Here is a 16,936-nt window from a genome sequence, read left to right as displayed (position 1 = left end):
GTGCTAGGTGTGTCATCTGGAAAGAGGAAAGAAGGTAAAGACACTTGGTGGTGGAATGAGGAAGTACAGGAATGCATCCAGAGGAAGAGGTTAGCTAGAAGGAAGTGGGATGTAGAAAGGACTGAGGAAAGTAGACAGGAGTACAAGGAAGCGCAGCGTAGAGTGAAGAGGGAGGTGGCAAAGGCCAAACAGAAAGCTTACGATGAGCTGTATGACAGGTTAGACACAAAGGAAGGAGAGAAGGACTTGTACAGGCTAGCCAGACAGAGAGATAGAGATGGGAAGGATGTGCAACAGGTAAGGGTGATTAAGGACAGAGATGGAAAGGTGCTAACAACCCAGGAGAGTGTGCAGAAAAGATGGAAGGAGTATTTTGAGGATCTGATGAATGAGGAAAATGACAGGGAAAGAAGGGAGGAAGATGTGGATGTTGTGGAGCAGGAAATAGCAGAGATTGGAAAGGATGAGGTTAGGAAGGCTCTGAAAAGGATGAAGAGTGGAAAGGCTGTTGGTCCTGATGACATACCTGTGGAGGTGTGGAAGTGCTTAGGAGAGGCAGCAGTGGAGTTTCTAACCAGTTTGTTCAATAGGATTCTAGAGAGTGAGAAGATGCCTGAGGAATGGAGGAGAAGCGTTCTGGTTCCGATCTTTAAGAACAAGGGTGACACGCAGAACTCCAGCAGCTATAGAGGAATAAAGTTGATGAGCCACACAATGAAGCTGTGGGAAAGAGTAGTGGAAGCCAGGCTTAGGAAGAAGGTGGAGATTTGTGAGCAGCAGTATGGTTTCATGCCCCGTAAGAGCACCACTGATGCCATTTTTGCTTTGAGAATGTTGATGGAAAAGTACAGAGATGGTCAGAAGGAGCTGCATTGTGTCTTTGTAGATTTAGAGAAGGTGACGGTGCCGAGGGAGGAGCTGTGGTACTGTATGAGGTCGTCGGGAGTGGCAGAGAAGTACGTCAGAGTAGTTCAGGACATGTATGAGAGAAGTATGACGGTGGTGAGATGTGCTGTAGGTCAGACAGAGGAGTTCAAGGTGGAGGTGGGACTACACCAAGGATCAGCTTTGAGTCCCTTCTTGTTGGCTATGCTGATGGACAGGCTGACAGATGAGGTCAGACAGGAATCTCCCTGGACAATGATGTTTGCGGATGACATTGTAATTTGCAGTGAGAGTAGAGAGCAGGTAGAGGAACAGCTGGAAAGGTGGAGGGTACCGAAGGGTTTGTTGGATTCCAAGCAAGCAGATCTAGCAAACAAGCAAACAAACAAAAAGCAACATAACTCAAAAGGGTAAGTGAGGCTACCTGATGCAGGTCAAGAAATCAGTAACAGGGGACCAGAAAGCAGTCCACTCCCGCCGAGATGACATCCCGTTTAAAAGGGCTCTTGGTAAGACACAGCCTGATGTGACTCGTTTTTTTAATCACAGAATTTTAAAAGAATCATTACATCACCATACTACTATATTTCTTATACTACAGGACACATTTTGGCTGTTGATACTGTAGTTTTTGTTTGAGCTACTAAACTTGCTTTGGACTTGACATATTATATTGTTATCAATTCATAAAGGGAATTGTTGTAGGGCTGATTTGACGCTTGAAATATCCGCTCCTGTCTAATTTTAGAAAGTGATGTGAGGCAAAAAGTGAACAAAATTGTGATGAAAGCACAGATTAATTATCAGCTGATACACTTTACATTCTCAATCACAAGTTGGTGTTGTATTAACAAACTGTATAGACACGAAGCCCTAAATGGTCAAATCTTTATTTAGTTGTTACTCCATAATGTGAGATAAAGATAAATGAATATGAAATAACATAGCAGTACAAATTTAGCCAAAGTAACATATGCTTATGCAACTTCTCATTATTTGTGTGTCAGAGATGTTTGCCTCAAACATTCTCATATGACCCTTAACAAAGAAGGTCGACACAAACATCTACCTAAGCTTTATAATTAAATCCAAGCTTTTAGCAAATGATAATAAGAAATAATGTAATAAGTTACTTAAGTTACCTAAGTAAAATAAGCATGTTTACATTCTGCAGGATGCATTTGTCTGATGGCTTTACCCTTCAGGCCATGACAAGAGACAATACTGGCCACAGGAAAAAAAAAATGCTTTGACAGATAAAGTAGATTCTCATTCATATAACAACAATTTCTGAAGATACTCTGTGAATTATTCTGTGGTTGCTTAATACAACCATTACTGATGATTCAGACACTCAGTAATTTTAAGCAGAAATGCCCAGTTAGCATATTCTAGTAACACTATTAAAGGGGGCAGTTATAAATCTCCATTAGGCATTAAGATTTCAAATCCAGTTTAATTTCCCTCACTAACAGTGCATTTAATTTAACAGTGTCAAATATCACAGCCTCTTAAAAATGTCTGTATTTTGGTCGGTATAACTGTACACAATCCAAAGTCTCTCAATAAAAGTCTAAATGCAGAATTTGCACTTTAATGCTCAAGTTTGTCTTGATAGTCACATGTTCAGACTGTGCTACACAGTGTAAGGCAGTGTTATGATGCTAACTAATGAAGCAACAAATGGCAAGAACAATAAAGCTAAGGGCGAATCTGTTACATTTAATAACAGACTCAGGTAAATGTTAACACTGGGGTTTTCTTAGGAAACCTTCAGAGATGTCGCCTGCTGCAACATTTTAGTTCGTACACTGTTGAACTTACACATCTTAAATAAAAGTAACATCTTAAAGTGGTGGTTTAATGTCAGCATTTTAGTTTTACATTTACTATTGTAAAACTAAATCAAACTGTTTCAGTAGAGACGCCTGTCTGAATACACACACATACAGTGGTGCATATATTTTCCTACATACATGCAAACACCTCGCATAAGCACGCCAAGACATATAATAATAATAATAATAATAATAATAATAATAATGATAATAAGCTAATTTCCATAAAATGTACAACCACTCCTGTCAAATGGGGACCCATGAGAAGAGGCCAGCAAACAAACTGGGTCCTGAGACATAACTTGAATAACAGTGCTTCAGTTGTATTTTCTCGCACAGATTTGCAGAAAGACTTAAAGAAAACTGTGTAGCCCACATTAAAAAAAAAAGTATGCCCTGTATTTTTTAAGGTAATGTAGACCTCAGATACTGGGCTTGACATGTGCTTTACATTCAAAAATAGCAAAGTTCTTTGCTAAACCACAACCAAAATACACACAGACAGACGGACAGTCAGAGTACCAAACTAAAATAATACCAAAACAACACTGTTTGAAGTCATTACAATACCACTGTGGCTGCAAACTCCTTTGAATTTTGCAATTGCATTTTAATGTAAGCAGTGCACACCGAAGCCTGGCTGTAAAATGTAAGTAAGGCTACTTTACTACTTGTCCACCGTAGAACAGCTGCGAAGGTGAAGCAGAGACATCAAACAGCAGCTAAAGACTGTGCAACCAACCAACTAAAGACTGACTTCTCAGTGGTGTGTAAAATGGAGCTCTTCAGCTTCTATAGCTGACTGACACAAATATGTAGCACCCTAGCAAAAATCAACAGTCAGAAGTTATGTTTCAAATATATCAGTTCAAACATTTTGTTCCTCCCAGTTTGTCCATTGAATCCCAATCTCTGTATGAGAAAAACACATACTTGACAATGATGCTGCATTCATGTTGTGGAAAAAACATCCAAATCAGACTTCAGGCTTTGTACCAGACCAGTTCTAGCTTCCAAACCTAATCCTGGCACATTTTGTTTACTGTACAAAATATCACCACATACCTGATGAAAACATGGATGAAAACATTGGTACACATCTTAAACATTACAATGAAAACAGTTTACATTATTTTCTACAGTTCATAACTAACACTTCCTTTAGTTCCATCTACAATCCTCAAAACAAAGCAAAGCGGTACATATCATCTGATGGTTAAACTGAACAGTGCTTTCCATTAGGAAGTTCATAACTCCCGTCTTTTCCATGAGACATGAATGCAACATTTGACTCTATGTTTCCTCTCTCCGCCGTATCAAATGCTTGTGCACGGAATACTGCAGCACCCTTGGGCGTTCCCCAAACCTTCAAAGCTGTGAGAGCGTGTTCAGCTCTTGAACAATCACTTGAGGATGGAATGAGTCCCCCCCTCCCCACAATTCTTGTCGTTCACTGCTCGACAGCGGGGGTGTAGTCGGGACGTCGTGTCTGGATGATCTTGGGCCGCGGGGGGCGGAACTTGTCATCCTGGTCACTGTCATCAGGGGCAGAGCTGTCGCCCTGCTCATCCTCGCAGACATGGACCACCACGCTGGGGGTGGTAGGAGTGGCAGTATGGAGCTCATACTTCTCCCCTGGGAAGCACACACAGAACAAGTAGTCCAGATAAAGCAGTTGTGAAACTAAGTACATTTACTCAATTACTGTAATTAGGTACAATTTATGTTCTGTTTCCATTTGCACTTCTGTTCATACTACAGTCAGGCATACAAACACATTCCAAACATCAACTACAAAATTTGATATCAACTGACAGTAGCAGCAGTGACAAGAAGAGCTTTGGTTTTTGTACTGTATTCGACAAAACAACTGCACATGTACATCCATCGGGAGCCTGCCCTAATGCTAGGACTGGGGGTGAGGAATGCTTCTTTCACACATCCTATAAATCAATGGTCATATTTGTCCAGAATCTGGACTTTGCTATCTTTAAGGGTGACCCTTGTGCTGAGCTGTCTGATCACTAAATAATGTATTACTAGTGAACCCGTTGAGATCTGTACCACCTGCATGAATTGGAAAATGATTGTTAATACTGTAAGAAAGGCAAGGAGTTATATGCACATCATGTACTGTAGTTGCAAGGCTATTCTAAGTGGCATATTGGCACATTAAACCTACTTTGAATAAGCAGTGGTTTTCATTGTCAGTACTGTAAGAACATAGAAGTGACTGGGCTGACACGTCACCATGGAGACCCGATGCTGGCTGATTCAGAGCACGAAGGAGGACAAAGTGGGTAACTACATAACTCAAGTGCTAATTTCACAATTCTCTGCAGTCACTGCTCAAGTATCCCACATGGATTATAAAAAAGTTATTCTTAGTTTCTACAATGCTCCAAAGTCCTCCATCATCTGATTCATAAGTACCAATCTTAAGACCCATTAAGTTCCGTCAACTTTTAGGTCCCATTAAAATCAATTCCATTTAGACTCCTTTGTTCAATTCTGCGTCAATAAAGGCAGATATAGAAAGCGTGATGTAGCTATCACAAACCTATTATGAACTCAGTTGTCCTTGGTTTCACAAAATAAAAGAAACTGTGGCAAGAAAAGTGCACCTTTTAGTTTGCCTGCACAATTGATTTGAACCAACAAAGAAAATACTGAATCTAACAACAGCTTGCCATCATCCAGGGAAGGTTTATCAAGGATTAATAGGATGACGTCAGAGGGGCTGTCTGCGGCCTCATGCGACCTAAACCATAGCTAACATTATGACAGTGTGGAAGGTCAATTAAAACAATTACTATGCCCAAACAAATCCTACTAGGTGGCTATTTAGCTGCATTTAGCTAATTACACAGACAGAAAGTACTGTTTAAAATTCTATCATGTTATTTTGTACCTGGTCCTAGTTTTGAGATGGCACACAGCAGGTCGTAATTGATGACAGGCGTAGCGTCCTGAGACTGCTCCCAGCCAACTGGAGGGGAGGCCGGTGGGGAGATCAAGAACTGCTTCTCTGGCTTGGGAGGCTCCAGCCGAGGACTTCCTATGTGGACAGACTACAGGATAAGAGGACAGATAAGAAAACATAGAAAGTAGTTTGAGAAAAACACAACTGTGAATAAAGATGGTTTGAAATTATGGAAAATTAAACAATGCTGAAGATGCATTTAAAAAAAATATTACCTGGGCAAAGTAGAGTCTCATCTCTTTTCCACTAAAGTCAGTTTTATGCAGTCGCAGTCTGGCCTCAGCTGCAGCCAGAGCGTCACTGAAACTGATCCTGACCCGCCGAAATGACTTGAAGTACTGGAACTGCACTTCTTGGTCAAATGAACGGAACAAGGCCTCAAAACTAGCCTGTAGAGAGAGTGAGAGACAGGGTGGAGGAAGACAGACGAGAAGAGGGTGAGGAGACTGAAATAATAATTGCAGCCACCCTCTCGGTTCAACTCCATTTGATCCCTTCAACTCCTCTTTCTCTTCTAATCTAAAAATACTAAACACTGCCAGTCAGAGGACGCCATGAAATCACTCTGAGACTTAAAGTTGCTATGAATAAAATAGTAAAAATAGCTTCTATAACCAGACACTATATTTGTCCCTTGTCTTTTTTCAACAGAGCCTGTAGCCTGTTTCTGACAGAGTGTGTGCGTCTTGCGTCACAGAAAAGAGCTATGGCCTCAATTCTAGATGACCAATTATTGTTACAGAAGCCGATGAAGACAGAAAACTGAACTAGATGGCTGACCTAGGATACCAAGAGGGACACAACACACCAACAGTGATGACTGGTTAGAGTCCATTAATATAGGCACACTTGTGTATTTTATGAATATTACTTAAGAACATGCATATCATGAAAAAGCAACTACTCAAACACACACATTTATTTATAAATGGTATAACGATCTATCAAACTCTTTATATCTTCAGTCAATAGGTGCAATCAGACCACTCTGAGTGTTGAGGGTCATTAGGTTAGTGTGTGTACAACAAGACAAAACAATGAGCTGTTGCAGACTGCAGCCATAAAGATGCTGAAATGTTTCCTACATAATGATCATGTCTGCACAAAAGAGTCACAGAGCGACTCCCCACCAGTTTTCTTTTCGCTTTGTTATAAGTTATGTCTCATCAAAGTAACAGGACTGTCACAAACATTTTGGCAAATGTTGCACCCACTACATAGAGCTACACATTTGATTGAGATGTTTTGGGGGACCTTTAATAACTTTTAATTTATGATGCCTGATGCCCTAAATGTGCTGATACACAGTGGAAATCTTATTGTAAATGGTAAATGGCCTGCACTTATATAGCGCTTTTCTACCTAGCTGGTACTCAAAGCACTTTACACTGCATCTCATTCACCCATTCACACACACAAGCAGACACACACCGATGGCAGAGCTGCTATGCAGCTGACCTGACTCATCAGGGGCAATATGGGGTTCAGTATCTTGCCCAAGGACACTTTGGCATGTGACGTGGCAGCCGGAAATCAAACCACCAATCCTATGATTGGCAGACAACTGCTCTACCTATTGAGCCACAGCCACCCCAGTAAATTGTGACAAAATTGTGAGGTCTTATCACTTCCCTTCTGTGAGGCCTTCACATTTAGGAAGTAACACTTTGTCCACCAGAGTGTGTGGTGCTGCGTTCAGGGATGGAATTTAGGTCATCTGTGTTGTGAGGCATTCAAAGACACTATAGAGTGTGAGTGATGATTAAAAAGCACTAAATCCTCCCAAAATAAGTGAAATGAAAAATTCGAACACACCTAGTTACCACTGTAAGATGTTCGTAGTAATTTTGCAGTGCATTTTCAAGACTAAACGTTAGTATAACACAATGCAATGTGATGAAACTAATTTCAATTTACACCCTCTCAAAACATTTTTAGCCCAAAACGAAAAACTGCTAAGACTGCTGCACTTATCATCATCAGTCATCGCTGCCTCCTGCAGCGGTAAATCTGAACTAAACCTGCGTTCTCTGCATATTTCAAAACAATTACAGTGCAAATAAGAGATTGCTGTAAATAGAATGCAATATATATAGGTTTGATGTTTCTAATGAAAAATAAAAAATATAAACACATATGGAATGGGGTTTAAAGAATTGCTAGTTTGCTTTTAAAAAATGTACAAGGTCAGGTGAAATCAAAGTCCTGTGTCTTGTCTTCTAGCTATATCTGAATTTTCTCCTAAAGCAAATTAACAGAATCCATTGAAATGATTATGTTCCTTCATTTTTTTTAAGTCATTAATTACTTGTTGCTGAAGTATGTGCCCTCCAGCAGCAGCAGCAATCTGCTTAACATTCAGACTATTCAAGACCCCAGACTCTGGAGGAAGAGTAGAGATGCACAGAATACAGGTTACGTGAAGTTCAGAGTGAAGTTTCGACGGTCTGTGATGACTTCAGATCCCATGCCATCTGCAGCTGTGTTTTTTCAAGTCCAAAGTCAACGCACTGTCTACCAGGAGTTTTTAAAACACTTCATGCTTCCAACTGCCAAGCTTTATGGAGATGCTGGTTTCCGTTTGCAGCAGTACTTAGCACCTGTCCACAGCCGAAACTTGTTTCCTAACCATAACCTACTGTGTTTAACTGGCTAGCCAACACGCCTGGCCCGAACCCTATATATAAGTGTAATATAAGTGAGGAAGATGAGAAACACCCAACCCCACAGTACAACAATAAAAAATACCTGAAGGCTGCTGTCGAAGCAACCAGATCTTCAGTAACAGCACCACAGGCTGATTGCCTCCAATGCCACGCTACACGGATGCAGTAACAGATTTAAGCCATAATCATTTAGATTCAGATAAAAGGCGTATCTTTTCATTTTACATGTACGATTCCGAAATTTATTCAATTAAAGAAAATCCAACATAGTTTCAACTGACATTAAATACCAATGGACCCTGCATGAGCAAGTTAGAATAGTAACAAGTATCCCTCACAAAAAACAAAATGCCCCTTATTTGTAAAATTATGTAAAATATAATAACAATAGTAAAAAAAAGATCTATTACGTAAATAGTTTACTGCTGCCTTTGTTCTTACCTGGGCCTCTGAACGATTGAACACTTCCTGGTTAGTCACTGAGGCAACCAGGCAGAATCGGTTACACTTGGTGGTCTTGATGTGCATGATGGGAGATCCTGGTAGGCGAAACCTTCTCCACCCGATACCTGAGGTCAGGGCACAACGGGACGCCAACTTCGATGGCGGCAAGGAAGATGATGGAGATGACAATGAAGAGGAAGGGGGGAATCGGGGGGATCGAAAAAGCGTTGCCTTCCCCAGGGTGACAGACGATCAGGAAGTAACAGATGCTCCCAAACAGGAAACAGTTTGGCTTTGTAACTGTAGAGTGGCAGTCTCCTTTTGTCTTCACGTTGAACCCGTTTGCAGTGCTAGAGATACGCTACGCTGTATTCAGGTCACCTCAGTCAACACATTGCCTCCTAACCCACATTCCAAGGTTATCGAGCCACCTGCCACAACACTTGTAACTGAAAAGGCAAAAGACAACGTTTGGCTTTTCTTTTTCTTCAGTCCAGTTAAGATTCAGCCTCGTCTGCTTCCCTCAGTCGGTGTTAGTGAGTAAGCTGCAACCAGCCTGAAGGAATTTTCCAGAGATTTGGGTGTGGGGAGCAAAAATGTCATTCAGTCTGTTGTAAGCTCACTCTCGCTCTCCCTCTCTCTCTTGCTTGTTCACTCACTCCTCCTGCTCCACAGTTGCTTAAATGGGCCCCAGTCAGCCAATGACGCATTACCCACAATCCCCTCCCTCTCCTCTTGCTAGTCCCATTCATCCATTCATTCACTGCGAGCCAATCGCCTGTGCAGGGGGAGGGACTGTCTATGTATTTCATCCCTTTTGCTCTACTGACAGATACTAGCCAATGCTGACTAATCAGACAGAAAGAAGGCCAATGTGTGTAGAGAGACAGTGACTGGAAAATAATGACATCATCACTCAGCAAACTGATGCATTAAGCTGCTTTCTTCTCAGTTTAAATTCAGACAAGAATCCATTGTTGAATGGAAAATATGCAACAATGACTGAATTAAAAAACTGAGCGCAGATAGTAAGAAATGGAAAACATTATTTTCATATCAGTGAATATGAATGAACCAGAGGAAGACAGGAATAGACAAAAAGGGACAGCTGATGGACATAAAGGGGAGGACAGCAGGAATATAAAAAAGGCACAGCTGGTAGGAAGAATGTAGGATGGACAGATGAATGTAAAAAAAAAGCAAGAGGCGGAAAAGAGCTTGTGCTCATGGAAAGTATGCAGTTTGATAACATGTTTTTATGAGGTATTAATAGCAGAGAGCTTTAAGTGGTGGGGAAGTGTGAGGGTGTGTATGTGTGTGTGCAGTCCGCAGTTAGAAGCAGGCGATGTGGCCAATTCATGAAGGCTTGCACCTGAGTATGTGAGCTCTTCAATAATTTGGTTTTGAAGAGCAGTTGACAGCCACCCAATCCAGAGGTTTGGGTTAAAGAATCCACCTCTGTATATGTCACATTTTGAGTATGACATATACAGGGAAGCACATTATTGTACAGAATGTAACAATTACATGTAGTCATTAGCATACAAATCCTTTAGGTGGTTTTGTTTAAACTCAAAAACTAGCCGTAGCTCAACTGCACATATCAATGCAACAAGTACACAATCATTTTACACAACACTGTCATCTGTCACCGTCCTTCTGCTTATAGATTCCTGAAATGCAGAACTAATACTGTGCTTGTCTTTTGTTTGGATACTAGCCAGCATGCATGCAATTTTACATGCTACAACAGCGTGACAGAGTGCAGTTATCAGTAAAAACTTTAGCTTCATTTTGTAAAATTGTAAGACGACCAGCTAATTAGCTACACATCTGATTGCGCATTAAATCTAACCAAATATTACATTACATAACATAAAACTGAACAGTGTTTGATGTCAGTCTGACAGTCTGCAAGCCCAAACCTCTCATCAGCCAGCAGTAGCACCTCACAAACATCTGCAGTAAAGCTGGGGACAGTTAGCCATTACACACTAATGTCTCTGGTAATAGAATGTAAGGTAATTTGTGTTGACAAGGCTACCTCCTTTCTTTGTTGTCGAATCATTCATTTGGGTACTAGTTTGGAATTTAAACACGAAAATGATGAGAGCCGTATTTGGGAAGCAGATTTGTAATTGGCTCTGCAGTAAGTGTGTGCCCACCTTCAATGACAGCTAACACACTGTTGTGACCTAGTAGCCACTGTGTCTATTTGGAACCTACAGGAAATCACAGCCACGTAGAGGCAGTGACATGGGGCTGGTGATCTGGTAAAAAACTATTAGATTAACATTTTAACATACAGTACATCATTTCTTTGACACACTGAGTGCAGGTGCTAATGAACAGTGAAATAACAAACTGTCCAGTGTGTGCCGGTTGGAAAATAACATGGTGTAATGTTAGTGATTGTTCCAACAGTGAAACCAAAGCTCTCATTTTGTTTGTTGATGGTAAACTTTACTGTGCTAGTATGTGTGGAGGTGCTAATTACCTCCAGACTGCAGCCCTGCTGTGGCTGCTATATGAGCGTGTGTGTTTGAGTGTGAGAAAGTGTGTATGCCTGTTCAGTCCTGCATTTTTTCCATCCTTATGTTTTTGTTTCATCTCATTTTTTCCATTCCGTCACTCGGCAGACAGGCAGACAACACAACCATCTACCCACTGACATCACATGCACACACGCACACAAAGACAGGTGTGCACATGCACAGTGCACACAAAATGCACATGTAGACAGAAACAAATGCTGACTGCCCTACACAGGTCACAGTGTACTGTTACTAGTCAGCTACTTCATTTTAATGCACCATGTTCTTTCCAAAGTTAAATGGTTTAAGAGAACATTTATGTTTAAAGGCTGTTACATAAGCAAACTGCTGGCGTAGGCGAGGAAGCCTGGCTAACGCTGCAGTTTTAAAAGCCAATATTAATACTGATAGTTCAAAAAATATCTAGACAAATAAATAATCTAATTACAGATAAAAGCATTAAACTAATATTTGTAGTGTATGTTGTGCAATGCAAAGACATATGCAGATGTAAATTATAATCTAATATCTCATTTTCTTTTTTTATATTTACTGCTGCCCTTTAAAAAAGTAAATTTATTTTTTATATCCAATTACTCGACTAATTGCTGGAATAATCGATAGAATACTCCATTTTCGTAAAATTCATAGCTGCAGCCTTATAATTTTACATAGTATAAAAATTGGCTTTATGTAAAGCACTTTCTTGTCCGTCCACAGTAAAGACTTCAACCTACCTATCTTGGGGTCCATCACTAATTTTACCTTGTTAAGGACTCACCACTTCTTTTGGGAGAAAACAGGAAAAGCAGCTTCACCTAGTATGCTACATTGGAACCACTAGAATTGCTAATTTATAATTGTGGAGACAAGTGGAGAGGCGTTCTCTACTTGCTTGATGCTTGGCTGGTGACGTATTTCCACATATGATCAATTACTATGTTTTATAATAAACTTACAAGCAAACAAGCAAGCTCTAGTAACAACAGTTTCCTACATAATCTGCAGATAATAGAATTATTTTCCTCTTAAAGCTTTTTAAAAATTAAATCATGTCTAAACTGTGGTTGAAACTTCCTGTATGTCTTAACCAACTAAGACTAAAATACTCATTTGTACTTTTAGGGGGATTCCAGCCCCATCAACACAATGGCACAATTGTTATGTTTAAACTTGCAGCTCTGAACAGTTCTGTCATTTGTCCTGCCACAAAGCCAACTTTCATCCAATTACGACAACCTGATTCACAATATATAATCATGTGTCTTTTAAAGGTAAATTCGTCTGATGTGGCAAAGTTGGTTTTCAACTTTGAAAAATGCTTCTTATTCAATCCATTTTTTTAACCAAGGCAAATGATCACTGGCTACGTAATATATCATTAATTTAAAGTCTCCTCTACAAATCATGCATTAACACATTTAATATTACTCTATAATGAACTACACCTCCCACTTTACTATGACACCTGGTTTCATCACGTGTATGCTGGAATATCCTCCTCTAATCTGCATATCACACTTCTTTAAATTCTCAAGACTGGGACCAGGTTATGCTTGTGTGTGCACACCATCAGCTTTCAAAGTGAGTGTCAAACGCTGAATCTTTCTGACACAATGAAGTCAAGTATGACACAAGTAACATATTTTGATGTGGAGGGGGACTTGATCATGAGCTCATTCACAGCTGTTGCTGGGTGTATCTTGCTTGAAAAGTACATAGGACTTGCCTGACTTTCCATAATAACATCAGTTCTTTCCTCTGACCTAAATCAGTTCTTCCATGCTGGTTTATTAATGCTTTTTATTCAGTCTGTTGCTCCACTTGGGCTGAGAAGTCTACCAAGGCTTGATGCATTTAATGAAACTGGGAACTAAAATGCTCCTGTATGTGTCTGCAATCATCCTGTTGCTTTTGTCAGCAGTGAAATACAGTTCTAGTTCTGTTAGCAGCTGTACAAGCCTAAGCCATAACAGAACCAGCACCATGTTTAACAGATGAGGAGATACACTAATCCAATACAAACTAGATTCATTTACCACTTATGAATATGATAGCTAAAGATAGACCAGCATTAAGTTTAGCTCCTACTTGCTATTCCTGTCCATGCGCCCCTACATACAGATGACTAAATACATAAAGAAATCTATTATAATCAAAGTCCTGCTTTAAAATAATATAATCTGTTGGTGTTCTTGTGTTGTCCAGTTACAGATAAGCTCATCATTAATGTCTGTAAATCCCTAAACTTCTTACGAAACATAAGATCTTTCCACCAAAGTACACTCATTCCTAAACAGCCAAAACAATAGGGTGTTTTCAAGAATTTAAGCAGTATTACAAATTTAGTGGAACATTATGTCATACGATACATCGGCTGACTCTTAAATCCCTTGCAGATGTCCAGTGGAAAAGCACCAGCATTGTGGAAGTATTTTTTTTTTCCCTGTGTGCACTTTGTACCTCTCTGCTGTTTTTCCTTTTCCATCAACGTCAGCAAGCCCCTATAGTACACCACCAAGCACTGTCTCATCTCAGGTCTCAATGGTAAAAGTGATAAGTCCTCCATAGAGGTAATGTTTGTGTAAATCTTCCTATGTTAGATTTAAACTAACCATAGATTTTGTGCAGCACACTTTAGGTAAAATGCAGCAGATTCAAATTGCCTTATTAAACATGTTTCCGCCCTTTGGAACGTCTGACTGTTTTCCACTGAATCTGTTTTTCCACTGTCAACACTTTCAACAAACACACACAATCATTTTTTCTATAGCTGCATAAATAAGATCACAAGTTCTAAAATAACATAAGAGAATGCATATAAATAATTGCAGAAGCGTAATTACTTTTCTTTAGCTAGGCGTGCTGTACAAAACTGGTACCTAATGCCTGCACCAAATATTGCAGGAAACCCAACAGAGGACAAAAAAATTACATCTTAAGTAGAAATAAGTAAGTAAACGTAGAAGCAAATACAGAAATAAATAAAACAATGAATATGTATATTAATAAATAAAATGATAAATTAATTCATATATAATAAATACAGACATTAAAATTATGTATTTCTAAATTGCAATACATGTACATTTGTTTCCACACTTCTTCTTTTATTTATTTATAGATACCTTTCAACATCTATTTATTTCAGTATTATACTTACCTACGTCACATTATACAGATGCAGAAATAAATGTTAAAACGTATTAATAAATTAATAAAAAAAAAGCTTTTAGCAAATAAATGTAAAATACTGTATGCCAATTGAATTTCTCTCTTTATTAGTGTATTTATTCTATATCATTATATTTACTTTTATTGTGTATTAGTTTTATTTATTATTATTATTATCATATATTTATACATTTTCTTTCTTTCAAAGTCTTTTTCTTTGTCCAAAAAACCTGGACATAAAATGCTGTCGTTGGTAATAAATATTTAACACATTTCTTATAAGTGAAGTTGGAAGTGAAGGTTATTTAACTTTATTTAATACAAGGAGCACTTGGTGAGAATAGTATTCACTAAATTACCCATTAATTGCAACAATAGGTAATGATGTGATATCTAATAGTGACGCAGTAACTTCGTATATGGAATAAATGCTTCATGTAACGTGTTATCATCCAGATAACATTATGTTTTCCAAGCTCTGTGTTGAAACAGTGTGCTTAACAAAAGTCAATCTGCTCTATTGGAAACCACCCTGTGTATCTGATGTCATTCTTGAGTCTACGTCAATAAACATCTCAAACTTCAGCTGTTGAGTAACTGGGAATGACCAACGCACCAACAGGTGTGACTTGTTTGTTGACATCATCACAGCTTCATTCTTTTACCTACTGCTCCATCTAGTGGACTAAAGTTAACACCAAACTCTGTGCAGTAATGCTGACACTCTGGACATGGATGTACATACAGTAGTAGAAACCCCGTTGAAAATCTAGGTAATCTTGCACTTCCTTCCAAAATTGCAGAGGTACATATTTCACACTACTTCAATTTATATACTGGACAAATCCAGAAGCACCACTCTGACATTCGGCATAAATCCAGTACACCAACATGTACACAGCGTAATAAAAAGAGAACATTTGTAGATGATGTGCCTGGAAGTTACACGGACTGATGTACAGAAGTTTGCGCTTACCTTCAGACTACCTTCATTGAACAGATCCTCCGGCACTTTGCAGGCGATCAGGGCGTTCGGTAAATCGGTGAACTGGACATCTACCGTCGCCTCTTCACCGCCATTCTCCGCCTGCTGCATCACGATTACCGATGATCTCGACTGTTTCTGGAAGCACAAGACCAAAAGACACGGATGTTAGGCGTTAGCTAACTTGTTATTCCTGTGTTTGGATTTGTGCTTTACTGAAACGCTTTCGGTCAGTTTACAGTTAACGTGGTGGTTAAAACTGCCTTTCTTAGTGTACGTACCTAGATAACCATAGCTGTCATTTCACGTTAATGTTAATGTTAATGGAGATAAACCGCTCCGTGTACGACGTTTCCTCCAAACACTAATAACAGCAGACAAGCTGCACTAAGCTGGCTTCCTAGCAAGTTATGCTAACCAGGAATTTAAATTGATGCTGATAAACATGCGAGCCACACGATGTAAAGCTTGCTGCTTCTCTCCTTTAGTTGTAGGTGAATGTAGTCCTTTAGTGGCAGGTACTGTCTTACACTGAAACAGCACTATATTCTCTAATATTAACTATAAACAAGCTAAACATTTCGAAAAACTGTTGTTAGCATGGCGCAGAGGATAAAGGAGATGACGTAATCTCAACAGCTTAAACGCGTTTCCGGTTTTGCTGAAGTTACTTTGGTCATTCGTGGTGTTTTCAGTCCTTCGGGCAATAGTATATAATATCTACTATTATAATAATATATATACTATTATAATAGTATTATACTATTATAATAGTATATAATAGTATAAATATCCATACTAATAATTATAAATAATACTATTATAATAGTAATAATTATAATAGTATAATAGTATATAAATATCTACTATATAATAATATATACTATTATAATAGTATTATACTATTATAATAATATATAATAGTATATAAATACTACTGTTATAATAATATATACTATTATAATAGTATATAATACTATAATATATAATAGTATATAATATACTAGATATAAGAATATATACTATTATAATAGTATTAATACTATTATAATAGTTAAATAATAGTATATAATATCTACTATTATAATAATATATATACTATTATATAGTATTATACTTATATAATATATAATATAGATAATATCTACTGTTATAATAATATAATACTAATATATATATAATACTACTATAAAAATAATAGATATATATCTACTATTATAATAATATATATACTATTATAATAGTATTATACTATTATAATAATATATAATAGTATATAATATCTACTATTATAATAATATATATACTATTATAATAGTATTATACTATTATAATAATATATAATAGTATATAATATCTACTATTATAATAATATATATACTATTATAATAGTATATAATACTACTATAATAATATATAATAGTATA

General features: G+C 38.2%; 1 protein-coding gene across 2 annotated transcripts; it reads right to left on the bottom strand.

The window, feature by feature from the left end:
* Window positions 1-1,759: 1,759 nt before the first annotated feature.
* Window positions 1,760-15,824, bottom strand: LOC113164333 (calcipressin-1). Of its 2 annotated transcripts, XM_026363589.1 has the most exons (5): window positions 15,791-15,824; window positions 15,501-15,647; window positions 5,922-6,095; window positions 5,635-5,794; window positions 1,760-4,358 (listed from the first exon to the last, which is right to left on the bottom strand). In XM_026363589.1, the coding sequence occupies exons 2-5, from the start codon at window positions 15,618-15,620 to the stop codon at window positions 4,174-4,176; spliced, it is 639 nt and encodes a 212-aa protein (XP_026219374.1). In that variant the 5' UTR covers window positions 15,621-15,647; window positions 15,791-15,824; the 3' UTR covers window positions 1,760-4,173. The 2 variants fall into 2 exon arrangements, with proteins under 2 accessions (XP_026219374.1, XP_026219375.1); XM_026363590.1 differs by lacking the exons at window positions 15,501-15,647; window positions 15,791-15,824 and adding an exon at window positions 8,814-11,023.
* Between the last annotated feature and the right edge of the window lie 1,112 nt (window positions 15,825-16,936).

This window comes from Anabas testudineus, chromosome 2 (genome assembly GCF_900324465.2).
Source record: "Anabas testudineus chromosome 2, fAnaTes1.2, whole genome shotgun sequence".
Classification (NCBI taxonomy): domain Eukaryota; kingdom Metazoa; phylum Chordata; class Actinopteri; order Anabantiformes; family Anabantidae; genus Anabas; species Anabas testudineus.
The sequence above is the reverse complement of the archived record's forward strand: the minus strand, read 5'-3'. Positions and strand labels throughout refer to the sequence as shown.

Excerpts from the sequence above, each read along its gene's own strand:
- LOC113164333 (XM_026363589.1), bottom strand. The coding sequence starts at position 15,620 with ATGCAGCAGGCGGAGAATGGCGGTGAAGAGGCGACGGTAGATGTCCAG. Across the intron at positions 5,795-5,921 it reads TGAGACTCTACTTTGCCCAG|TCTGTCCACATAGGAAGTCC; the intron begins GTAATATTTTTT and ends CTTATCCTGTAG. Across the intron at positions 4,359-5,634 it reads CATCTCAAAACTAGGACCAG|GGGAGAAGTATGAGCTCCAT; the intron begins GTACAAAATAAC and ends TGTGCTTCCCAG.